General features: G+C 34.4%; 1 protein-coding gene across 1 annotated transcript in view; it reads right to left on the bottom strand.

Annotated features, from left to right (window-relative positions):
- Nucleotides 1-1,659: 1,659 nt before the first annotated feature.
- The window catches only part of PIK3C2A (phosphatidylinositol-4-phosphate 3-kinase catalytic subunit type 2 alpha), a 108,922-nt gene continuing 83,448 nt past the window's right edge, over nt 1,660-27,133 (bottom strand). Inside the window, exons 16-33 of the mRNA XM_061440674.1 lie at nt 25,024-25,212; nt 24,464-24,557; nt 23,874-23,968; nt 23,337-23,517; nt 20,649-20,753; nt 19,715-19,807; nt 18,163-18,292; nt 16,070-16,206; nt 13,025-13,194; nt 12,037-12,193; nt 11,250-11,359; nt 9,080-9,287; nt 7,771-7,895; nt 6,468-6,585; nt 6,306-6,378; nt 5,969-6,078; nt 5,756-5,881; nt 1,660-4,818 (exon numbers count right to left, since the gene is read on the bottom strand). Of these exons, the coding sequence (XP_061296658.1) occupies nt 4,636-4,818; nt 5,756-5,881; nt 5,969-6,078; nt 6,306-6,378; nt 6,468-6,585; nt 7,771-7,895; nt 9,080-9,287; nt 11,250-11,359; nt 12,037-12,193; nt 13,025-13,194; nt 16,070-16,206; nt 18,163-18,292; nt 19,715-19,807; nt 20,649-20,753; nt 23,337-23,517; nt 23,874-23,968; nt 24,464-24,557; nt 25,024-25,212 (2,404 nt within the window). The 3' untranslated portion in view covers nt 1,660-4,635. The remainder of the gene's footprint in view (nt 4,819-5,755; nt 5,882-5,968; nt 6,079-6,305; nt 6,379-6,467; nt 6,586-7,770; nt 7,896-9,079; nt 9,288-11,249; nt 11,360-12,036; nt 12,194-13,024; nt 13,195-16,069; nt 16,207-18,162; nt 18,293-19,714; nt 19,808-20,648; nt 20,754-23,336; nt 23,518-23,873; nt 23,969-24,463; nt 24,558-25,023; nt 25,213-27,133) is intronic.

Raw genomic sequence — 27,133 nt, 5'->3', positions numbered from 1 at the left:
GTTGGTGATGGACAGGGAGGCCTGGCGTGCTGCGATTCATGGGGTTGCAAAGAGTCGGATGCTACTGAACTGAACTGAATTATTAGTGATGTTGAACATTTTTTCACATGCCTGTTTTGTATTTCCCTAGAGACTGAGATGAAGTGAAAGTGTTAGTTACTCAATCATGTCTGACTCTTTGCAACCCCATGGACTATAGCCCGCCAGGCTCCTCTGTTCACGGAATTTCCCAGACAAGAATACTGGAGTGAGTTCCCATTCCCTTCTCCAGGGGATCTTCCCAACTCAGGGATCGAACCTGTGCCTCCTACATCGAAGACGGATTCTTTACCATCTCAGCCACTGAGGAAGCCCAACTGACTGGAGCATCTATTCCTGTGACATTTGGCCAAAGAAATGTCTATTCAAAAATTCTTTGCTTTCTCTTGAATTTTATGAGTCCTTTATGTATTCAAGATGCCAGGTCCTTATCAGATACACGATCTGTGAATATTCTCTCCCATTCTGTGAGTTGTCCTTTTACTTTATTATGCATATACGTATTTAATTTTGATGAAATCAAATTTATCTGTTTTTCTTTTGTTGCCTGTCCTTTTTTGTGACATACTTAAGAAAACCTGTCTAATTCTAGGCTACAAAGATGTACACCTGTGTTTTCCTCTAGGATTTTTAACTTCAGTTATGTTTAAGTTTCTGATCCACTTTGAATTAAATTTTATGTTCTAAGAGTCCTACTTTATTTTTTGTACATGGTTATCTAGTTGTCCTCACATGGTTTGTTGAAAAAAAAAACTACTACTCTTTCCTCATTGATCCTGGAAGTCCTTTGTCTTTTGGTTTGTGATCCAAACAAAAAGAAACCCAAACAGATGTGAAAATATAATAACCAAAATTAAAATCTCAATGGATGGAGGTTAAACAGTTGAAAAGAGAAGTAGTGAAATGGAAAAGAATTCATAATAAATTATTCAGAACTGAAAAAAGTTACTGATCTATATATTTAAGAATCCTAAAGAGAAAAATATAAAAAGGTGTCTATACCTAGGTACATCCTCATTAATACAGACCAAACAAGATTATCCCTAAGATAGTAACTGTTGAAGGCGTGTGATGGGATTCATTCATGGAGCTCATTAAACTGTTGTCTAACTTTGTATGTCTAAAATTTGCATGACAAAGTGTTTCAAAAAATAAGCTGGCTGTAATTAAGTTACTGCTTTTTCATGGTCTCTGGCTCTTTTACATGTTACCTCTAGGATTAGAGAACCACAACCTCACTGGTATCATTCCAGGATGGAGGTATGGTATTAAGAACTACATTCTCTGTTCTGAAGATATGTCTACAAGCATGGCTGTCACTATACTCTAGTATTTAAATAAACTACCAAAGGCAGGGACCATACTAATAGAAGCATTTCACTTCAATGAAATGGTGATGGAACTCTAACAAAGTGGCAATCCAGACCTTCCAAGAACCACACTTAAATGTCAGACACTCTCTGGACATTTTTAAGGGCAAATCACAGGCCAGTTCTGAAATTCAGGATTACCTGAACCTAATAAACTCCTGGGTGAGATGCAAAGAGAGCAACAGTGAGCTCATTATCAAAGTCTGAAACCAAAAGTGTTAACATATTGATGAAGAAAATGACACCACAGTTCCTTTGTTCCAGAAATATTTTAATACAATCATAGTACAGTTATGAAGTCACATTCAATCCACTGAATATTTTAAGGTATTAATAAAAATATTATACATCTTTATTCACTACCTTAATATAATTAAATTATTTGGTTCTTATAGATGAGACTAATTGCCATATATATTCCTATTTGCACTGCTAGTCAAACAGCATGTAAGTAAATCCATGGACTATGGTAGTGGGGCTTTATCCATTTGTGATCTTAAATCTTAAGTATCAAATTGAATGTTTTCTTTTTTAAATGCCACATGAATCATAGAAAAAACAGTCAACCAATTTAAGGCAAAATATTGAAAGTTTCATATAACATTAATTTGAAAAGATAAAAGAATATTTTATCAAAGATCGTACATGCCTTAACATTGAGATACCTATAGATTCTTATAAAGGCAGTAATAAAAACATCAGTGCAAGTCTTGGATTCCTCAGTACAGAAATTAATAGGTTCTTTGAGAAACCATTATTTTCAAATTCTAAAACACTGCAAGGGGAAAAAATTCTGCTTAAGTTACACTATGATCATTACAAAATGTATTTTTAGCTCCATTATTCTTTACACACAGTCTTACATGTAGCATAACTATTTTTACTCAATAAAGATAGGTGTGAAACATTGTGATTATACATAAAAATTAGTGTCTTAGCTAGTTTGTTTAAACATTTGTTTCAGATTTACTTTAATGCAAGCTTTAAAAAAAAATGTTTCAAAAAACAACCAATTTAAAGTTTATTGATAGTAAGTAGTGCAAAGAGGCGCCTCTGTCAATTTATTTTTTTGGTAAGGGCTGACGATTAGCGTTCACAAAGAAATAACTTATATTTAAAATACATTTAATATATGTGTTTTTTAATGTCCAAAGAAGGCACATAATGAGTTAAATTAAGAGAAACATTACCACTTGTTTGAACTCTGGTTAACTATACAGAGCATATAATACACACTTTTGGATAAGAATCCCTATTTCTTATAATTGAAAAGTGACATCCCATTCTCTAGCTCTACTTGTAAAAGACACTGCCGTAACAAGACTGCAAGTAGGCAGCATACACTGAGTCCAAGTAACAGTGACCTTTTACCAAGACAGTACTTTTTTTTTTTTTAAAACAGTGGCTAAGTGACAATTCATGGAATGGAATTAGGTCTTAAAAACAAGTGAAAATATCTAGTACTTTTTTACATTTGCAAAGCTACTTACACACTTTAAGGAAATGTTAACTGTATATGGAAAAAGCAAATAAATGGTGGTGCTCTGATCTGCATTTTAATTAACTTATTAAATAGACAACATATTTTAATATAAAAAAAGACATTCATATATGGGGTATCCTACAAATGGACCATTAGTGTTAGGCACCAAAAATTCAAGTTTTCTATTTAATCTGTCCCACTGATACATCTCAACTCTTCTATGTCTGCTCTGCAGGTATCACCATTTACATTAAATATCTGCACAGTTTATAAAAATTCTGTTCTGGGCAACTGAATCAGAGATTGTCCTTCCTTTCTTGGTATTTTTCATTGCATATTTTATCAGTTATCTCACAGCAACTAGATTGCTACAATCTCTTACTACTTAAAAGTGGTAACTTTTAAGTGTCTGAATTCCTATTCTAGCCATGAGAATTAATATTATATATACCTTTTTATCCAAACTAAACAATTTATGTGTGAAGTTGAATGAATAACTAATAAAAATGAACCCTATTCTTAATGGTTACTAGAGAATGATTTCAATCATGTCCCTAATGATTCTAAATATTGTATTAAGGAAAGTAATTCATGTGAATGTAAAATATTCACATATTTTGAGTAAACCAGACAAACTGTGCCATAAAGGTATACGTTAAAATTTAGCGTGGACCCTGGATCTCTTGTCCTGGGCCTCTTGTGAAGAGTCTGCCCTACTTGTGGAGTTCTTCTACAGAACAGGAATGGACACTTGGGTGCACACATTTTCTCTTGTTTAATCAGACAGTGGAGTATAGATACATGGGGGTGAAATTACCAAATTTCAGTTCACACTCCTGGGAATAAAAGTAGGATTATAATGGAATGATGGAATTTAGTGTACAGTTATGTTGATGAATCTCATTCAGTTACTGGGCAATAAAAACATGTATCAAATGGCTGATGTTTAAATAAGTTATACATCTGAAGTATAGAAAATTATCTATCTGTGGGAAAAACATTAGTAAGTGTACATTACTTCTTATTTTAGTAAAAAGTGAGTGGAAACTACTGAACTATTTATGAAGTCAGGAAAAAACTCAGAATGAAGTACCAGAGAAGCATATGAAGTTAAGGCACCATTATTTACAACTTCAGTGACTGGCACGTATTCTGAAAAAGGCTTGAAAGACATGAATATAATAAAAAGCAGTGTTATTTTCCCTACTCTATACACTACTTAGTAGTTCTTAACTATTTATTATTTGTGCTTTGCTTTTCGGCCCTATGAGTAGCAGCTGCATCTTATGGTAACATTCTGCACCTTTGCTCTCCTTTGGTGTTTATGAACATACACAGTGGTAAAGGCTGTAAAAGGTGCAAAACAGGGAAACAAACGTGCTGTGTCTGTGTAAGAACAATATGAAACAGATGGCTGAACTGACAAAATAGTATCAGACCACACTAAAGCTATTACTCAATTACTCAAGAAAGGATTAACTCCTTCACCAACTCAAAGTCTTTTTTAGGACTTATTATATATTAAGTTTAAGATTTACAGCATTCTATACAATGACTTTAAAATAGCAATGATGTCAACAAAGTCATAAAAGTTAGTTAAGTGACTGTTGGTCCACCAGATGTGTTGAAATGCAGCAAGTACATTTACTGTATAATTTCTGTCCAAGTATAAAAAAGTTCACATGTGTGTGTACACATATTTATATAACTGTTCTTGCTTCCAAAGCTCAGAAATTCACTAACTTACAAACAGGTTGCTGCAGTCAGTTGATACCATTTAACCGTCTCTTTGCTCAAGTTGAAATCTTTCAACGGCAGGGTTATTCCACCCAAGAAAAAGTTCTCCCGCAGAGATTCTGCACTTAGTACACTCAGCTGAAGTTCTCTCTGTCTTAGGGATTCTTTGCTATATCCACTGTACACAAGCTATAGCAAAGACAGAAAGAAACATCAGATTACAAATCATTTGTCTGGTTTTTAGGATTATTTTATGTAAAAACATAAGAAAGGTTATTAGAGTGCCTTCAATTGATAACACTGATTATGACACATCGAGTAGAGTCTGTCTCGTATGTAGATGCACATGTTGTACTTCAGGAGTCCTGGACTTTATCTTGTCATTCCTCCCAGTGTCTCACATTCAAATGCACAAAGCAGAAAATTACTATTGGCTAAAAATTAAACACATGGTTTTTCTGAAATGGAGGTATGGGGAAGGGAAATTACGATGATTTCCCTTAAGATGATTTAATAGATCATCTTTAAAAGAGAAATGGAAGGAAGAGAATGGAAGAAAAAGAGTAGAAGGAAGCAAGCTGGGAAAGAGTAACTGTAATAATTTTATAAAAAGTAAGCAATTACAATCTCCTAAAAGGAGATTGTCTTTTTTCTGGATTTTATATACCATGAGGTGATAATTTCTGATTATCCATCACTCCGTGCAAACTTGCCAACTACAAATGCAGTTTATAGCAAATCTGGAGTGTTGTAAAGCTAGTCTCTTAACTTCTGGGCATTATCTCCTTAATCAAGTCTTCTCCGTTTGACTAAGAAAACTGAAAAACTGACCTCATTTCAGTTTTGTGAAAGTATATAACACTAACTAGAAAAAACTCTCACTACTTTGTGAGAATAATACCAACTATCTTCACCAAATATTTTATATGCTGTTAAAGTACTGAAAGGGTATTCCATGGTTTTCATAAATTTATATCCTTCATGAAAATTCAGTATTATTTGCTTTCAAATCTCTATCCGGATATTTTTATGTGGATATAATGTTAACGTACATAAATAATGTGGTGTTTATGCCCAAATAGTAGTTGACTAAGAGTTAGCAGATTTTAATAGATTTTTAACTTACCATTTCATTGAATGTTGGATTCCTAGTTTTTCTTGAGATTTTGGTTTTACGTTTGGATGTTTTGTGGGTATCTGGAAGTAGGTATGTTTTGACATATGGATTTGGGTCAGCCCCATCTTCAGTAACCTGTAAAGAAAAGCATTCCCTTAACAGTAATGCTTCCTACCACAGAATAGGTTTCTTCTACAATCATCATTACTTGTAATCACTCACAAGATCTTTGATGTGCATCACCATGATGAAGAGAGTACCATTTCGGTAAGAGATAGATAATTTCACTGCTCCTCCTATTTGGCCTTGAGCAGGACTGAAGGAACCTGCATCTGAAAATACAAAGATGTTCATTTTTATGCGATGTTGCTTGCAGTGGTTCAAGCTGCAACAAAAGTGTTTGCTTTAATTCCCGGATCCTCACATGTTGGAGAAAATCTCATTCTCACTGGTTATAGACAGTAACCCCACTGTCACTCCACCACATCCACAGAGAAGTTACAGGCTTGCAGGTCATAGGGGAGCCATGAAGTATCAATAAAGAAAAAAACAATCTCACCAGCAGACCTAGCTATTCCTTCAGCTTTCTCATCACGAAGTAAAGGGTGGAAAAAGGTACAAACAAGATCACACTAAAGTGGAAGAGAAGAAAGGTTCATTAATTTAAATATTATGCAGCACACAAAAAAGTGTGTTATTATTTTTCAGTTAGGATAGTCACCTCTGCTACATCCATTGACGCACTCATCAAACTCTGTAAATAATTGTTTAATTCAATTTTTCTCTTGGCTGCTACGTCTTTTACGTGTGTTCGCCCTAGAACCATTCTATTAGGAAAGCTACAAAAGAAAGACAAAAAGAAGTGGGATTTAAGTAATTTCATTTGGGAGTATTTATAGAATCAATACTCAGAAATACTCTTTTATACACTGAAATAGAAAATGGAGCCTTAATTCACTATAATTTTTTGATTTCTTTTCTAAGTACTGGAGATGAAACAGTTCAAGTATACATCATCCTTTTATGACTTTGGTACAAAAGGAATATTGTTTTGTTAATACACTATATTTATTACTTGGAGAAGGCAATGGCACCCCACTCCAGTACTCTTGCCTGGAAAATCCCACAGACAGAGGAGCCTGGTAGGCTGCAGTCCATGGGGTCGCTGGGAGTCGGACACGACTGAGCGACTTCACTTTCACTTTTCACTTTCATGCATTGGAAAAGGAAATGGCAACCCACTCCAGTGTTCTTGCCTAGAGAATCCCAGGGATGGGGGAGCCTGGTGGGCTGCAGTCTATGGGGTCGCACAGAGTCGGACACGACTGAAGTGACTTAGCAGCGGCAGCAGCATATTTATTACTTATTTCCTACTTATTTCTTCTCAAGATTAACCACTCACAAATATGCAGATCTTATCCTCCAAAACAACCGTTATTCATTAATCACAACTATTGTAGATACCAGTAAAATCCACAAATGCCACAGAGCTCAAATCATCTTAACTGCTAATTTTGGTGGCAACAGAAAAATGAGACTGCACGTGGAAATAAACTCATACCCACTTTTCTGCCTCCTTACTTTTGAAATCTAGTCTGAGAACAATGTGAATAATTCAACACAGGAATTTACTGGTCATTACCTACATTAAAAACTGAAGGTTTCCAAAGGGCATCAAAAACAAACCTAAACACTATCATTTTGATTACTGCAGTGTCTCAATTTCTTATTTTTCAGAGAAGCTCAGTATAACCACAATAATTATTCCTGCAGTGCTTTAGAAAGCTAGAAAATCCCATATTTTAAGATCGTGATCATTTATTCATTCAAGAAAAACTTAGTTCCTTGTTTATGTCTTGTACGTATTAGGCTCTTGTGATACCAAGGAAAATTAGTCACACACAGTCCATAGTCACACATAGTCCATTTTACAGTAACTTAACACAAAGCTTTTGACCTGTACTTGGTAATAAAGAAACTGTTTCCTATTAAAACAACATTAACGAACAAGAATGAGAACATACCCTGGTAACTTCCAAAGTGGAAAAATAATACTGAGCTTATTGTGAAGTTCCTGAAACTCATCAAATGTTCGGAACACAAATGATGGCTCAAGCTGTCCATCTCTCAAAATTCGGACTACATAAATCTGAAAGGAAATCACATCCCAAACATGTTAAATTTATAATATAACCTTTCTTGATAGAAAATTTTCAGCTTGATCATTATATGTACTAAGGGGTCTTCACTTTGTAATATGTATGTCACAATAGAAAATAACAAATATAAAAACCAATGTATTTAATTACCTTCTAAGAGTATCTTTTACTATTGTCTAAGATAAATAAGAATTGGAACGTGAAAGGCATTCTATTTCTCGGATTAAATAAATGTACTTTCCAAACTTATAAGTGCAGTGCATTTTCAATGAAAATATTAGCAAGTAAATTCATTAAGGAGAGCAAAGGAGACGGCAAAATATAGTGTGACAGGGAGATGGGGAAAACCTGTTTTACTGGATATTTAAACTGCATTATAACATACTTTACAGAGTAAAATACTGGTGCACAGAGTCATTTATATCTACAGACGACCAGAAATAAATTCACGGATATAACTCAGTATATTTAAATAAGATATTATAAATCACTGGGGAAAACAATGAATTATTCAATTAAATGGTGTCCTAAAATATTCTGTGAACATATAAAACTTTACTAATAACAGCTGAAAATCAAAATACTAGTGAAGTCACTTTCTAAGCTCTATCAATTTGTCAAAAATTTAAAGACTGACAGTACTGTAAATATTATCCAGCAAAAATATTAGCACAAAAATAACAGCAAAAAAGATAATAATGCTATACTATTGAAGGGGGAAAAAAAGTACACTGAAAGATTCTGTTTTGTTCAAAAAAACAAACTTTATGTGCATATGTTATAATACTTCGTCCCTAGAGAGTGGAATGAGAACTTAGATTTTTAATTTATATACTTCTATATTGGTTGAGTTTGTTACACTGAGCAAGCTTTACCTTTGAAATTAAGAACAAATTGAAGATAAGGAGAAAAGTAAAATAGCATCACCCTTTCAGTCTTGTCTCTGAAAAGAAGAGTAACATTGGTCCCTCACGGTTTCGGAGCAAATTTACCAAGAAATAAACACCAAAAAACAGTTTAGGGATGCTCCAAGTACATTTAGGGGTTTGGGACCATCCATGGAAGAAAAAAGTATGAAAAGAACAAATGCTTGAACTTTAGCAGAGTCAGTGAAGGAAGTAGGAGAGAACAAGACTGCATGCATGAGTCTCTACTGATACCAAACCAAACTTACGTAATGTTTATCTGGGTTGTATTTCTTATGATAAGTGAAAACAGAAACTTCTTTGATTCGACCATCTTGTCTAAAGGAGTATGTTTTGGGTGAAAATGAAAGGATCGGCTCATCATTGGAAGGAAGACCAGAAAAACGCAACTGAGCAAGGTTATGAATGAAGAAGTTAAACTTTGTGGCAATGCTTCCCAAACTTGATTCAATCAGTCTACAAAATAAAATGTGTTAACACACTGAGAAAACATTCTCATTTAAATAAACAATTCCATTCCTTTTATTTATTTTTTTTCATTCCTTTTAAAAATAGTAAGTAGATTCTCACTTTGTCAGGATTTCCTTTGCCCCATAGGCCAAAAACCTGTTACAATGTATCTCACCCCAACAAAAATACTTTAGCACAGGAAAGTCTCTATTCCATCTCATCCCACTGTCTCTAAGAAATGATGCTTGGATTTCTTAAGCTCTGTGGGGTCCAATACTAATTTTAAAAGCTATTAGGGAGAGAAGATGGTTGGTATGATGCCAAAAGACGGTTCATTTATTCACTTTAATAAATATGGAAGGCAGCAACTAAACAGACATACAAGAAAGCAACCAAAGTAATCCAAAATTCCAAAACCCCATTCTATCAAATAGTTGACTAGTAGAATCTGGTATCTTATTCCTTCTTCAGAAAGTTATCATTTCTCTCAGTTGGAAAAAGAAGTTTTGACAAGACGCAGAGTTTGGTGGGGATAAATTTGGAAGGCAGGCCTGAATAAATCATTTTAGACAAGCAAAGGAAAACAGAATAAAGGAATACACAAAGAAACAGTGTCAAAAGAAACTCTCTTGTGTGAGGGAACATCACACAAAAGAGTTTGTCCTTGTTAATGGACTGAATGTTTGTGTCCCCCAAAATTCATATGCTAAAGCCCCAACTCATAGGGCCTTTATGGAGACAGTGTCCTTATTATAATGACTTTCTTCCTCCTTTCTCTTCTCCTTCCTCCTTCATGCGAGGAAACAGCGAGAAGGCAGTCAGTCATCTTCAAGCTTGAATCCTTACCAGGAAGCAAACTGACTAGCACCTTGATCTTGGACTTCCCAGCCTCCAGAACGATGAGAAGATTCATTTCCTTTGTTTAAGTCCCCTGTCTATGGTATACGGTATATTGGTATGGCAGGCCAACTGACTAACACTTAATGCCTGCTTTACAGTTTGGCCCAGGGGAGCCAACAAGTCTCAATAAACAAAACAAAACTCATCAATACCTAAATTATCAACATTAGTCTGGAAGGCTATACAAAAGTCAGCTTCCTTCAATTCAACTCAGCCCAGACTCATGAGACTAGGGAAGTCCAGCCCAGTGTATGCTACTTCTTCTCCAATGAGAGGAAGAAGGCAAGAGAAAAAGGAAAGAAAAGAACATGAGCCTATGCGCTCCTTCCTCCCTTCTGTGGCATTTAATGAGGTGGTATCACCAGTCTGTGACCAACCTGGTCACCAGATGTGCAGAACATATTTGCCTACAGGAAGATTTTCTTTAAAAGTAATAATCACAAATTCAAATGCCAGTCACTGGAATATGTGTTTCAAGCACTACATCATGTAATAAAAATTTAACAGCAGTGTCCCAGAGGTCACTGTTTTAAGCACTTACAGTACCCATGAAAATTGTTATGGCAGAATCCTAAAAGATACAGTGGTATAGATATCATTTTAGGAAAAACCCTTGTATCCGGCACTGTAGAAAAAATGTTTTGCAAAAACTGTTCATAAATGGAATGTTTAGAATTAAAATCATATATATTCTAAATATAAGATCATATTTTGAGATAAATAATCTAGGGGGGGGGCCCACACTGTACGTCTTGCAAAATCTTAGTTCATTGAACAGGGATTGAAACCAGGTCACCACAATGAAAGCACTGAGTCCTAACCACGGGACCACCAGGCAAATTTCCAAAACAAATGGATTTTTTAAAGTGCTATTGCCAATCCTTCACATTTATTCAGTAAATAAACTTTTGAAACAAGCTTTTGATAAACCTACTACTTGCTTATTGTAAATCATAATTTTTTCTTGTTAAGTCAGAATTTTGATATATAGCATTTGTTTAAACTAAGGAAAACAAATCAAAGCTAAACAGGGTGTGTCTTCTCTAATATACTTAAATTATACCTTACCTAGTAAAGAAAATTGTAGCTTCTGCATCTGTAGTTTGGGGCTGAAGTGCATCTCTAACATATTTCAAATCCTGAGTACTTGTAAGTTCTGGTAACCCTGAAGGAATCATCTATATAAAGGAAAAAGAGCTTGTGACTCAAATTTTTTACAAGTCTGTTCCACACCCCTCCCTAAAAGCTGGCCAAGTAATCAGAAAAAAAGCAAATAAATGACTCAGAGTTTTGAGGAGTTTGTTAGTATTTTAGGGACCTAAATCTCTCAGAAATAAGAAGAGTCTTGGCCAAGGAGGTCAACTCTTGGAAGTCACAGTCTATGGAATAAAAACTGTGAAATCCAAACCCTCTGTGTAGTCTTCCATTTCTATATCAATTTCAGTCACAATAATCATAGGGGTGTTTTTTGGCTTGTTCTAAATATACATCCAAAAAAACACAGAAATCTTAAGAGCACAGCTTAATAAATATCCAAAATCTGAACATATACAGGTAAAGACAAAAAATATTCACCAGCATCCCATATGACACTCGCAGGGTCCCTTTCAGATACTATTACCGCTCATCCCCAGGGTATCCACTTGAGGGTCTTTTTTTTTTATTGCATGGACATATAAATGGTGTCTGGCATATTTCACATGGCAACATTTTAAAATATTTCAGTAGTAATATACCTGACATTTAAAACCAGAATAAATTTTATTCCAAAAATCACATAATATCTGTCTTTAGATACTGAAACATGGAAGAATTGAAACAAAATTAATTAAATGCTTGTAAATAACAGAGTTACCAGTGAAAGGAGGTTAAGAAAGAGGTTTGTTTGCTTTCTTATCAAGTTGTAGGCTTGACAGCAGAGGTCCACAAACAACTGGAAACGAATTGTGGGCTTTTCACCCCCATTAATGACATAAGCCATGTCAGAGGTCAGCACAAAAGGAGCCCGATCCCTATTTTAAAAGTACAAAAAAAAAGAAAAGAAAAGAAAGTATACACAAAGTATTATTTACAGAAGATATGCAAATAAGTGCTATTGCTATTACATGGTTACTGAACTAAAGCTACCTGAGCCATAGCAATTTCTTGCCTGGAGAATCCCAGGGACAGAGAGCCTGGTGGGCTTCCGTCTATGGGGTTGCACAGAGTCTAACACGACTGACGCGACTTAGCAGCAGCAACTTAATATCAGGAAGTTCTGATTTTACATAATTCTAAAAAATTCACATTTCAAGGAAAGCCATCATATAATCTCATTATTTGGGTAGAATTTATATATGATATTTTCCAAGGTGATTATCAGTCTACACACAACCAGAGATCAAACAGTACATACAAATGAATATAGAGAAAACTCTTCTGTTTGTTGCCATTATACAATTGGGAACATTTCTAATAGGTACCCTAACTAGATAAGACAAAATACACCTTAATTCATTTCAACAAAGGTTACACACACATACACATTCTTCTCTACTACATGGTAAACTCATCTTTTAAAGCCTTTTTCATCCCTAGTTATGCTAAAAGGGAGCAACAAGGCAAAGAACAGCAAGAAAATTTTTTTTAAACTGAAGTTTAGTTGATATAAAATATTACGTTACATGTATAAAGTGATTGACAATTTTTAAAGATTCTCCATTTATGTTATAAAATATTGGCTATATTTCGTATGTTGTACAATATATCCTTGTAGCTTATTTTATATGATAATAGTTTGGGACATTAATTTGTGAAATAGGAAGTGCCTCTATTTTCTTTAGCAATAATAACAATAGTAGTACCTTTTGAAGCTACCAAACATCTGGGCGTGGCCCAAAAACTTTCCAAAGTCAATATGAAACATGTGTCCTGTGCTTCGAAGCATTATATTGTCATTGTGTCGATCACAGATGCCTAAAACATAGGTGGCTACACAGCATCCAGCACAAGAATAGATAAAATTCTCAGAAGCCTATAATAAAGATAAATTATCTTAGGAAAGATAAAATTATCTTAGGAAGGAAAAATAAAGGGAAAATAAAATTATCTTAGGAAAAAGATTATTTTTAAAGGTGGCAGAGTTACAAAGATTAAAGTAATTTATCACTCATTGAAAACACAATTCTATTCTTTCTCAATAGTTTGTAAGCTGGTTTATGGTAACAGATACCAGTTTTTCAAAAGTAAACACCCTTCTAAGAGTTATTGCCCCTTCTGTCTAGCTTTTGTTTCACAGCAGGCAGAGATTCTGCCAATCTCTACTTAGGGTATAATTTGCCTTTGAACATCTTTTAAGCATCATGTTTGTGGAACCCTGCTCTTCACAGACTCTGCTCCTTACCACAAGCTGTTTAACATTGGGACAAAGATTAATCTAAATAAAGGAATATTTTTTTCCTTTTTTGGCTTGTAGGAATGGCATGTGTAAAGAAAGTAAGCTTATATCTTTAAACATCTAACAATATGATGAGTGTGTTTTGTCGTCCATTTAGTGACTATGTGTCATCATCAAGTTTCTCAAAGCTGGAAGAACTTTCATTTTAGCCCTGCCTGTCCTAGGGATTAAATTAATAATATAATATCACATAGAAGGATACATTGTATACAATGCATATTTTAATATAAAGCACATGTTGTTGTTCAATCACTTTGCAACCTCACAGAGTGCAGCACATCCCACTCCTTTGTCCTCCACTATCTCCCAGAGTTTGCTAAAATTCATATCCATTGAGTCAGTGATACTAATCTAACCATCGCATCCTCTGCTGCCCCCTTCCCCTTTGCCTCCAGTCTTTCCCAGCATCAGGGTCTTTTCCAATGAGTTGGCTCTTCACATCAGGTGGCCAAAGTATTGGAGCTTCAGCTTCAGCATCAGTCCTTCCAATGAATATTCAGGATTGATTTCCTTCAGGATTGACTGGTTTGATCTCTGTGCAGTCCAAGGAACTCTCAAGAATCTTCTCTAGCTTCACAATTTGAAAGCATTAATTCTTTGGCACTCAGACTTCTTTATAGTCCAACTCTCAAATCTATACATGGTTACTGGAAAAACCATAGCTTTGAGTATATGAACATTGGTGGGAAAAGTGATGTGATTAAAAGTGATTAAAAAGCTTTTTAATATGCTGCCAAGGTTTGTCATAGCTTTCCTTCCAAGGAGCAAGCATCTTTTAATTTCCTGGCTGCAATCACAACCCGAGTGATTTTGGAGCCCAAGAAAATAAAAATCTGTCACTGCTTCCACTTTTTTCCCTTCTATTTGCCATGAAGTGATGGGACCAGATATCATGATCTTAGTTTTATTAATGTTGAGTTAAAAGCACATGCATTTATTCTCAAGACACCACATTTCTGAGTGAAAGTCATAAGGCTCTACATGCTCATGGGATTAATTTTATTCCATAACTCCCTAGAAATTGTTAGTGATGATGAGGATGATGATGATAAGAGCATACGTTTACACAGCACTTATCACAAACCAGGCACTGCACTAGTCTCTCTCTACATACACACAAATACTATTTACATTAATGTAAATAAGTATTTAGATCATTCTTTTTTATAAGATTTTAAATGAATTCAATATGATATATACACACACACATTCATATAAACTGTGTGTATGTGTGTATATGTACACATTAAATTCATTTAAAATTTTACAATGGTGATGTAAATACTACTAATCTTGCCATTTACGCATGAGGGAAACTGAAGAAAACAGAAATTATCTATCTGCCCAGGATTACATCATTGTTAAGTGGCAGAATCAAGATTTAAACCCAGGCAATGAGATTCCACTGTGTTATATTCCCTCTTACTAAGCAAAGCACATAAAAGAGCCAAGTGCATAAAATCCACTTAAAATATGGACAGGGGAGTCTGGCATGCTGCAGTCCACAGAGTCGCAAAGAGTCAGACATGACTTAGTGATTGAACAACAACAACTTGACAATTATTTTGTGTCAACTTATCCAGAATCACAGAGCTATTATTACTATAAATAAACACTGGCTTCTTGTCCCAAACTACAAGAGAGAGCTCTTAAATAGTGTAAAGACCAACAGAGGACAAGATTTCTGTAATTTACTTTCATAGGGTCAACAGGTAGCATTGGTAGCAACAGGTAGCATTTGTACATATCTATCTGCAAATGTAATATATTATTGATTTGACATAAACTAGGATCTCATTAAAACTAAGATCTGTATCACCACTGAAAGTCTTCTTGAGTCTTCCTTAGACCAATATAGGATTGTTAGAAGCCTTATGTGCTACGAGATTTCCCTTTCCTATTATGTAATTCAAAAGTATACTAAACAAAAACTTGATGCCTCCTACAGGAAGAATATCAATTACAGAATTTATTCTATGTAGTGCTTTACATATATTAATTCATTTAATTCTCACAATTATCTTATACATTATTTTTTACAGTCATAATATATACTATACTGTTTTATAGCAAAGATCACTGAAGCACAAGAGGTTAAGTCAACGGATCCTTACAGTTCGTGAGTGACTTGGGACCTGAATTCAAGCTCAGAGAGCTTGAATCTTCTTCTACTTTTACAATCTTCTTCTATTATCATATTTTCATGAAATACAACAGTCTGGGTTATAAAAATACCTCTGGTTTTGCTGGCCTCTAAATATATGTTTGGAATTTTTTTCTTTTTTTGTAATTTAGCATTGGTTTCACTCAGATCCTTGCCATTAAAAGCATTCTGTTTTTTATTCTTTTCTTTACTTGTAGAAAAATACTGTTTTCACAACTTAAAACTGAATGACTAGTCACAAGAGCTGGAAAATGAAAGTACTTGAGAATATGGAGACTAGTTAATTACCTTTTCATATTCCTCTTCAGAAGGATTGTATTTCCTCAGCCACTCAGCAAGCGGTTTATCTTTGAAGGATCCAGTCACACCATATTCCACTTGGATTTTCCTGAGGGTATCTGAAGCAGGAACTAGCTCCACCATGCCTTTAGCAACAAAACATTAAGACATGTGAAAATGTGTCCCTGCAAATGCACAGCTTTCGATGTTTGATGTAAGATACCAGTTTAGAATAATCATTTTTAAAAAATCAACTCTGGCAGCCCATACTAGAAAGTGTGAGCAATCGAAATTATCAATATAAAAACCAATTTTATTTTCAGAAGTACCCAAGATATAAAACTGAATTTGACTATTTGAGACTTTGTATATCCATGTGCTACTCCCACAAAGAGTAATAATTTTAATTACAAACTAGGTAAAACTGATTCCACTAATAAAGCTACTTATAAGATACATGCTGTCCCATTTCAGCACAAAAGAACCTTCTCTGTAGTGCGTATCCGGGCAATGTAAGAGTGTTTCAGAGTATAGGAAGCCCTTTCAAGAGAAGAACAGATTAAGATGGTCTTTGTGATGTGTCTGAGTCTCAGGTTACATGTTTTCTCTTCCTTACTGAAATGTAAATGCTGTACTTATGTAGAAAAGTTTTTAAACACAAATCCACATAGAGAACTGTACCTTTTGTGTTTAAAAGAAAGACTATTATGCATGTTGGAACATACACAAAATAGTCTCAGAAAGAGAATTCCCTGGTGGTCCAGTTTCACTGCTGGGGTCACAAGTTCAATTCCTAGTCAGGGAACTAAGATTCCTGCATGCTGGGCGATATGGCAAAAAAAAAGAAAAGTAGTCTCATAAAGCTATGTAAATGGTTATATTTTGGGGCCAGGCTGCCAAGGAGGTGTGGGTGAAAACTAAGATTTAGACTCCAATTTATTCTATTACAGGCTATATGAGTATTTTACTGTATGTGTATACAGAATAAAAGATACAGATACAGAGACCTACTTTGAAGAAAGGACTAGATATAACCAAGAAGGCTAAGGCCTGAAGGCCATTCCGAAAGAAGGCATTTAAAAGAAAGCATTCAGGGCTAGGTTGTAACCCCAGTAGTATAGTCACACGTGGCAGAGTGAATTCATTTGAATCTTTTATGTTGCTTAATTACATCATCTGATTTATAGTTCACAGTGACATCCTTTTTCCATGAATACCTGCATCCTGATTTTATGAGTATGATTTGTCAAATTTTTAATATACATACAAATTTCTAATTTCTTTAACAAATATACACACATACAAACTACTATGTACAAAACAGTGGATAAAAGTTCATAATGATACAAAGTACAATTATCCTCTAAGGGAACTTAAAATGAATCCAGCAGAGAAGAGGCAATGTCTGGTAAGTATCAAAGACAACTGCTGAACCTGGAGAAAGGAGGATTACTATACACTGATTATTATAGGCTAAGGTGCTTGTTAAAAACTTCAGGTTTTAACCATGTGAATGTGGTTTCTTCATTTGAAAAATAAGGACACTGAAAGATAACACAAATGAAAAGCTTTAGCACAAGGCAAGGCACAAGGTAAGCACTCAACCATCAGTTAGAAACGACATAAAGGGAGGAAGTTCACTGCCTACAAAATTACACAGAATTCCATAAAAGAGAAGAGTTCAACTATATGAAATAAGTATGGTGACAGAAAAACTAATCCAAGCAAATGACAGGCTCTTATTGAGCAATCTCTCTTGATAAAGTGACTTCCATTTCATAAGATGTACTGTCTTGCAAGATTAGGGCTACTCATTGAGTTATTATTGAATATCAACAAGAATTCTTAAATAGACTTGACTGCCCCTTTTTTGAGGAATTATTCTGACCAGGGATCAAGCCTGTGCCCCTTGTAGAGGAAAGGCAGAGTCTTAACCACTGGACCATGGGGGAAGTCTCTGACCTGATTTCCTTTTGATAAGATAAAGTCTGTACATTCTAATATGGTTGAGATCACAGACCAGCATCAGGACCGTTAGAGCATGAACACTCTGAGCATTATCCAAGGGGGAAAAAAAAAAAGACTACATCTAACAGATTTACCTCGATCTCTGCCAGTTGAGAGACATTTGAAAATTACCATCCTCAGATCTAGTCCTTCTTTAAGCCAGATCTTGTCCATAATCTTTATCATTTGTAAAGCTAACATATCTTGCCGAAGATCTTCACCAACCTTGAAATCAAGGAAACAAAATGAAACTCGTACATTTCCAAAAGCCTTAATAGATTACATATAAAAAAGGGGGGAGGAGTGGGGAGAAGGGAATAGAGAAAAGAGTAAAGAATGAGACAAACCGAACCACTTTTTTATTCTTCTGCAGCATCCCAGAGAAAGTTACTTAACTTCTTTACGTCTCGATTTCCTGATCTGTACACTTTAAAAGACTAGGTTTTACAGTATGAGTATTATATTCAATTTTTTAAAAGGGCAATATGGGTGATCTTTTTGATGATCAAAATATTTCATATCTTAACTGTATCGATGTCAATATCCTAACTGCAATATTGTACAAGATAATATCATTGTGTAGAGGGTACACAGGATTTCTGTGTAATTTCTTAAAGTGAACTATGAATCTACAACGATCAGTTTACTTTAAAAAAAAAGTTAGCTCTCCAAAAATGAATTCCAACTGGAATTACATTTAAGTTTTCATTTTCTTCTTAAATTGGATAAAATAACTTTAAAACACATAATGATAAATACATTTTTGAGATGAGCCAAGAAAATTATGGGGAAAAAAAAAAGAGGTAATTTGCCTTAAAAAAATTACGACATACAAAATTACTGTATTCAAAAAGATGAGACTGTTTTAGGAAAAGGCAAAGACATCAGTAAAATAAAATGGAGTCCAAAACCAGATCTGAGTATATGGGAACTTGCTATATATATATCAAAGGTAGTTGACTAATCAAACTCATTGAATTAACTAAATCTCTACATTCTTTCCTAAAAATAATACTAACTGTGACTGCAACAAAGAAAACTTTGATTGCTAATGCATGTGTGTGCATGCTCAGTTGTGTCTGTCTGACTCTTTGTGATCCAATGGACTGTAGCCTGCCAGGCTCCTCTGTCCATTGAATTTTCCAGGCAAGAATACTGAGTGGGTTGCCATTTCCTTGTCTAGGGGATCTTCCTGACCCAGGGATCGAACCATGTCTCTTAAGTCTCCTGCCCTGGCAGGAATATTCTTTACTACTGCCCCTTTACCATGCACCTGGAAGCTCTGATTGGTAACAGATTCCCACAGGTAAGTTACATGTTTTCAGAAACAGTGCCAGTTCATAGTTTTGCAATTTTACTCTGCACATCTCTAAGGTGTACCATTTATATCATAGTCTGGGTGAAAGGCACTACCTGGAGCTGTGATATACTTAACTAGCATAAGATGGCCATATGCAGCAGCTCTAGCCCAGAGTTGCCCTTGTTCCCAAATCCATTTGGAAAGAGTTAATAGCAGTAATAATTTTTCACAGTTATTCAATTTCATTTAACACTAAATAAAATTACTTTTGCAATTCTGAAAAAGGAATGTGAGAAAAGAATTTTTAAATTACAAACAAACAAACAAAGTCACCTTATTCTGCTCACCTTAAACATGACATTAATTTCTTCCCCCATTGGATCAGCATTCACCATTGTGACTTTCAAGGGCACAGCATTAGAACTGAAGAAGGAACACGACTACAAATACAATATGTTAAGCATTAAAATGATAATACTGAAATAAAAATAAACTGAACAAATTCATTAGCAGACATCAAATTTAAAATTAAACTGGTTAAAAATAAATAAATAAATAAATAAAATTAAATTAAACTGGTTAAAAAACTAATTTAAGACTGTAAGAGTAATTTAAAAAAAACAACAAACAAAATCCAAAGGGAAAATGTAATCCCTGCTACACCCACCTTCAGTGACATAATTACACAACCCTGTCACCCACTGTTATAGTCCAATGAAGAGTAGCCATATGTCAACTTAAAAAAAAAATTAAATCTGAGACTCCTTTCAAAACAACAGACTCTAATGGATGAATTTACTGGTTACTTTTGCTGAACACAAGTTACAGAAAAATCCACTATTTGTATTATTATTAGCCCAATTAAAAATACAATTACTCAATTTTGATATTAAAACTACTTTTTAATGACTCTAAAAAGTGTTATAAACCTTTGAAGAGTCCAAGTGGCCATTCACAAGGAAGGTAAAAAACTGCCTACCTGTGGCTAGGGAGTTTTACCACTGGAATTATAACATATGCAACTATTATACCACAGCAAAAAATAATTTATTTCAAGTCAATAAATAATTTCATTCTGTTTTGTTCAAGAATGGTAATTAGATAGGCATATACTGAGATAAAAACAGATTTTACACAAACACACAACCAGAAGTACTTATAACCAACCTACGCACTTATAACCAACCCACGCACTGCACTTGCCTTAAGCATACCTGCCCACCTGCCTTTTTATTACACAATATTTGAAAATGTAATATGAACTAAAGTATTTTATGTCACCTTAATATTTAATTCTTTTGCCACAAGACTTGGATTGAGAGGAAGACGGCATTTACTTCTTAGAAAAAAGGACTGTACTCGTTCCATACTCCTTTGGAGGATAACCTAGTTAAAGAAGTTGATATTGTAAGTACATAATGAAAATGAAGACCTATTTTTCAGACAACAAAAACACGATGTGGACCCAATTTTTTAAATGCCCAACTGTCATGCAGTCAAAAACAGCTGTTGCTAAAGGAAGTTAATATACTATAAAAATAAAATTTACAGCAAAGACTATAAACATAAGGGGGAAGTACATATGCTCATATTTAACATATTCGTTAATACTGACAGTCAAATAAACAAACAGAAACTAAATAATAACGAGATACCAATTTTTATCTAATAGACGAAAAATTTAAGATAACATTTAGTGCTGGCAATAGGGTTGGAAATAGATACGTTCATAATCTATTGGTGGGGAGTGGGGTCTTCACTGGTTAAGTTTTGTTTTTGATATTGCAATTTAATATAAACTATTATAACTGAAAATGTATATAGCTCTTGACTGAATTATTTCATCTGTAGGATTATCCTATAAAGGAATACCAGCAAAGGGACAAACACTTACACATTCAAGTTCATCACAGAACTGTTCAGGAAAAGAAAAAATGTATAAACAACCTGCACAGATGTAATGGTTCATAATTTATGCTACCGTACCTTGTAATACTATGTTCTCATTATTAAACAAAAAGTATAGTTGTATGTACTGACATGAATTCTCCAAGTCAAAAAAAAAAAGCAATTTACAAATAAAAAAACATCATTGCTAAAAGAAATTAAAGGTCAAAGATATCCCACGTTCATGAACTTTTAGACTTATTAATTACTAAGATTGTGATATTTCCCAAATATTGATCTACAAATTCAACACAATCTTTATCAAAACTTCAACTGCTCTTTTTGCAGAAATGGGAAGGCTGATACTAAAATTCATATAGCATTATAAAGGACTTCCAAACAGGCAAACAATCTTGAAAAAGAAAAAGTTGGAGGACTCACACTTTCTGATTTCAAAACCTGCTATAAAGCTATGTAATGAAAAAAGTATAGTGTGAAGACAGACATATAGATCAATGGAACAGAACTGAGAGTCCAGAAATAAACTCATACAACTATGGTCAACTGATTCTCAACTAGGGTGCTGAGTTTATTCAATAGGAAAGAACAGTTCCTTTAGCAGATGGTGCAGCAACACCTGGATAACCACATGTAAAAGAATGAAGTTGGGACGCTCGGCTCATAGAACAAAGCAAACAAGCAACAACAAAATAACCTCAAAATGGATCAAAGACTTTTAAAAAGTGAACCTATAGAACTCCTAGAAAACATAAGTGTACATCATTGTGACCTTGGATTTGACAATGAATTCTTAGATAGGACAAGAACAAGTAAAAGAACAAGCAACAAAAGAAAAAAAAAGTTAGATTTCATAAAATTAAAATCTTCTGTGCATCAAAGTACATTATGAAGGAAATAAAAATACACAAAATGGGAGAAAACATTTACAAACAGTATATCTGAGAGTATCCAGAATACATAAAGAACTCTAACATTCAACAACAAAAAGACAAACCAATTAAAAAGGACTTAGAAATTTATCCACAGAAGATATACAAATGGCCAACAAACACATGAAAATAAGCTCCAAATCATTAGACATTAGGGAAATGCAAATCAAAACCACCATGAGATGCCACTTCACATTCACTAGGACGACTATAGTTTAAAAAAACTAAAAATAAATTTTGGTAAGGATATGGAGAAAATGAAACCCTCATTTGTTTTTTTGTTATTCAGTCACTAAGTCATGTTCGCCTCTTTGGGAAGCCATAACTGTAGCCTGCCAGGCTCTTCTGTCCACAGGGTTTTCCAGGGCAGAATACTGAAGTAGGTAGCCATTTCCTTCTCCAGGGGATCTTCCTGACCCAGGGACTGAACCCATATGTCTCCCGAATCTCCTACATTAGCAGACGGATTCTTTACCACTGAACCTTCATACCTTACAAGTATTATACCAGAATCATAAAATGGTGAAGCTACTTTAGGAAAGAGTTCAGTGGTTCCTCAAAAAACACAGAATTACTATACGATACAGTAATTCTACTCCTAGGCAAAGTGAAAACAGATGTTCAAACAAAAAAAAACACACAAATATTCACGGTAGCACTATTCAGTAATAGTCACATAATAGAAAGAAGCTTGATGTCCATCAACAGATGAATGGATAAAAAAAATGTGCTATTATTTACACAATGGAACACTATTAGATAGACCTGCTAGAATATAAATGAATCTTAAGCTTATAAGCATATTCATTTGAACTTCTTCAACAGTAGCATCAATTCATACTTTTATTACTTTTATAATCACAAAAAAGTTAAAAAGCAAAACAATGAGAAAGAAACTCGAGAACAATTTTAATCGGAAAGAAATTTATAAGCATGGAAATGAAAGGGAACTGAGTTAGGATATAAAATATCTTTTCCAATAGATTTTAAGCAACCTTTGAATTCAATCTGCTTAAGACAGCATAGATGAGTTCTACTGGATGTCTACTGAAAAAGAATAAAAGCTTAACTTGTCAGTACTGCAAAGATTCTTTAACATCAAAACATTTATGTTCCCTCTGTGGGTACATACCTGTCTGGCTGATCCACTAGCCTGTCTTACTTTTTCTGCTACTCCTCCTAAAAGCTGTACAAGCTTTGTCTGCTTCAAAAGTTCTTCTCTGAGTCCTTTTCCTCCTACTGAGAGGAGAGCACCCAAAACATGTTCATATCGGGCACCAAACTGTGCATCATGCAGAGCATCCTTGAGGAGCCTAATACAGCAAAATATTGATGTCAGCCACTTCTAAGAACTAGATTAATGTCTCTCAAAAATTTATTTAAAAAGTTTAATTTGGGGTATCTAGGAATTAATTTTAAGCTATACAAGCAAGAAAAACTCTTTCAATATTACAGAGCTCTAACATGCCAAGTAATTCTGAAATAGAGGGTTCTGTTACTTCTGGTTTTATTTCTAAATACATAAAAACTTAGCTTCTTTACAATAGTCACTCCAATAAAACACCTGGTATCAACAGCAAATGGTCTGAGCATACTGTTTAGACTTTGAGTGTCATTTGTATAAATAATAGGAACAGAAATAAAGTACTTAAGAAAATTTAAATCTTACCAATATAAATGGTGTGCTATCTGTATATTTCCCAACGCTCTGGACAGAAGGAAGTGCACTAATGAACTATTCAAGTAAATTTCATATTTCAAAGCCTACATGCAAAGAAAAATAAGAATGAGTAGTTGTCAAACCCATACTACATTGTTAGGATAAAATTATCAAAATATAAACTATATAAATCAAGGATTACTCTTGTTGAGGAAAGATGATACTAATAAAAAATGAAACAATTAATTTAGGTGAAATTAATGAAATCAAGCAGAAAAGTACACTGACTTGGGAATAACATTCATTAGCTATGTTTAAGTGGCCAATTTAAAAAAAAAAGAAAGAAAACCTCAAGTCTGGTTTATTCTGATAATTAAAATTCTAGGTACATATATATATAGTATTCAAGCAAGGCAGCTGACAATAGTAGAAAAAATTTCACACTAAATTCAAATGCAACGCACTTTAACATCCCAACTGAACGAAAGTATTCAGTACTTTTAATCAAAACAGAAAGGAGATCCCTTGGCAAGATCCCTCCCTACTCATAAAAACTGGAGAGAGCGTAAGAAGGGTAGATAACCTAGTAAAAAACTCACCTGCACAAACTGTGGAAGAAGATCTGTTAGCTCATCATCACTGATGGCCTCAATCCAGGTCACAGCTAGGGACCTCACTTTCTGATCAGCAAATCTAGAAGCATACCACAAAATCAAGATTTGACGATGATTTCTAATGAACCTATTTTCCCTGACGACACAATCTCAATTTATTCCTGACAAAGAACGCTCAAATAGCTATTGAAAAGCAATGTGTTTCATCTTTTTTCTTAGGAAAAAATCATATTGTCCTATACACAAATACAATTTTGTGACTGTTTAGAAACCTTTAAGATCATGAAAATAAATTCCGACCCATATCATAAAAATAAAACAAATTATTGAAAATTTACAACCTCTCTAGATTAGTTTTCAATGATATGACATCCCTTTTTAATAACCTCAACACAAAAGATGTGTTTATAGAAATATGCATTTACACATTTATATGACACTGCTTTCACATTAAAACAAAGGGAACTAATCCTGTAAATAATATCTTGCCAGAAAAATTGACAACAATAAAACAGAACAAATAAATTCAACCACAGCTAACTTACTTCGAATCAAGAAGCTCCAAGGCAGTTAGTGGATGCAATGGAGGCCACTGCTGAAGCAATGAGTAAGTTTTGGCAAGATTAACCCATTTCCAGTTTGGGGCACTTGCAAGTACTTTAGGAAGACAATTGGGATGTTTCAGGCAATAATAACGCTTCTCCCACAAAAAGGCTTTATCTTCTTTAGAAAGTCTAAATACATAATACAATTAAATTACTTTTCAGTGATACCATAATGACAGTTATAATCTCAATGATTAAAAATACAAAGCAGAAATTCATTCCTTTTAGGACAGCTACTTCTTGGTAGAATCATTAATACTAATTTGGGATAGAAAAACACAATGTACATCAAACACCACTAATGTACCCTAATTTGGGGGATAGAAAGAAATCATTCTGCTTTGAGAGGAGAGTCTTAGTTAAGAAACTGAAGGATAATTCAGCCTAATAAAATTTATTGAGCTCTAACCAGATGCCAGGCACTAGAAATTAGAGTTGAATAAGGAGAACCTACTCTAAAAGACAGCAAGGATTTCATCATTTTATACAAGTAAAATCAAAAGTCATGTCAAAATCAAATACTACTACAAAATTTTAGACAATGAATATAGAGCTCATTTGAGGAATATTCAAAATAAAAACCTGTTTTGGAGATTGCAATTTACTCTTAACGACAAATGTTTACGTGAATGAAATATTTCACTATTTCACCACCTATCTATCTACCTTTGTGTTTATAATCCATGCAATGAATTGAAATGTATTCATTTCATGTGGAGTATGAAGAAAAAAATCAAATACTGTAAAAAGGCACACAATTAGGTTTCTCTCCTTCCAGTTCCTCTCCCAGTGACAACTGCCTCACCTAGTATATTCTTCCAGAGTTAGTCTATTTTTATAGAAGCATATACAAAGGTGCATATATCGAATTCTTCTTTCCTTTATGTTAATGGTAACATGAAATTAAAAGACGCTTACTCCTTGGAAGGCAAGTTATGACCACCCTAGACAGCATATTAAAAGGCAGAGACATTACTTTGCCAACAAAGGTCCATCTAGACAAAGCTATGGTTTTTCCAATAGTCATGTATACATGTGAGAGTTGGACTACACAGAAAGCTGAGCGCCGAAGAATTGATGCTTTTGAACTGTGGTGTTGGAGAAGATTCTTAAGAGTCCCTTGGACTGCAAGGAGATCCAACCAGTCCATTCTAAAGGAGATCAGCCCTGGGTGTTCATTGGAAGGACTGATGTTGAAGCTGAAACTCCAATACTTTGGCCACCTGATGAGAAGAACTGACTCACTGAAAAAGACCCTGATGCTGGGCAAGATTGAAGGCAGGAGGAAAAGGGGACGACAGAGAATGAGGTGGTGGGATGGCATCACCGACTCAATGGACATGAGTTTGGGTGGACTCCAGGAGCTGGTGATGGACAGGGAGGCCTGGCGTGCTGCAGTCCATGGGGTCGCAAAGAGTTGGACACAACTGAGTGACTGAAGTGAACTGAACACACTATACAAACTATCCTACTTGCTTTCTTCATTTAATATCTTATATATTAATAACAGCCATAACTTCATTCTTAATAGTTACATAGCGATATTAGATAAATGTACCATAATTTAACCCATTAATGAACATGTATATCCATTTTACAACAACCCAAAGAAATACTGCAAGGAATATTCTTATCTCCACAAGCAAATATAAAAGGGTTTTCTTTAAAATAATACTATAACTGGAAGTGGAATTGTTAGGTCACAGATTATGGACACTGTGGCCTTAACAGACTGCCAAATTGCTCTCCCAAAACTTTCAGAGTTCTGCCCACAGTGTAATTCCTGTTTTTCTGTATTCTATCAATACGTCATATAATGAGACATTTTAATTTTCAACAATTTGACGTGTGAAATGGTAGCTTGTATTACTTTAAAACTCTTTGATTACTGAGAGGCTAAACATTTTTTTCAGACGTTTAAAAGGGTTGTATTTCTTTTCCGAAGAAAAACCTATTCATATTCTTTGTCTACCACTGTGTTGTCGGTTTTTCTACTTACATAAAAAGGTTCTTCATATATTAAGGAAATAGATTATAGTCCCCAGTCTGT

This window comes from Bos javanicus, chromosome 15, assembly GCF_032452875.1.
Source record: "Bos javanicus breed banteng chromosome 15, ARS-OSU_banteng_1.0, whole genome shotgun sequence".
Lineage (NCBI taxonomy): Eukaryota > Metazoa > Chordata > Mammalia > Artiodactyla > Bovidae > Bos > Bos javanicus.
The sequence above is the reverse complement of the archived record's forward strand: the minus strand, read 5'-3'. Positions and strand labels throughout refer to the sequence as shown.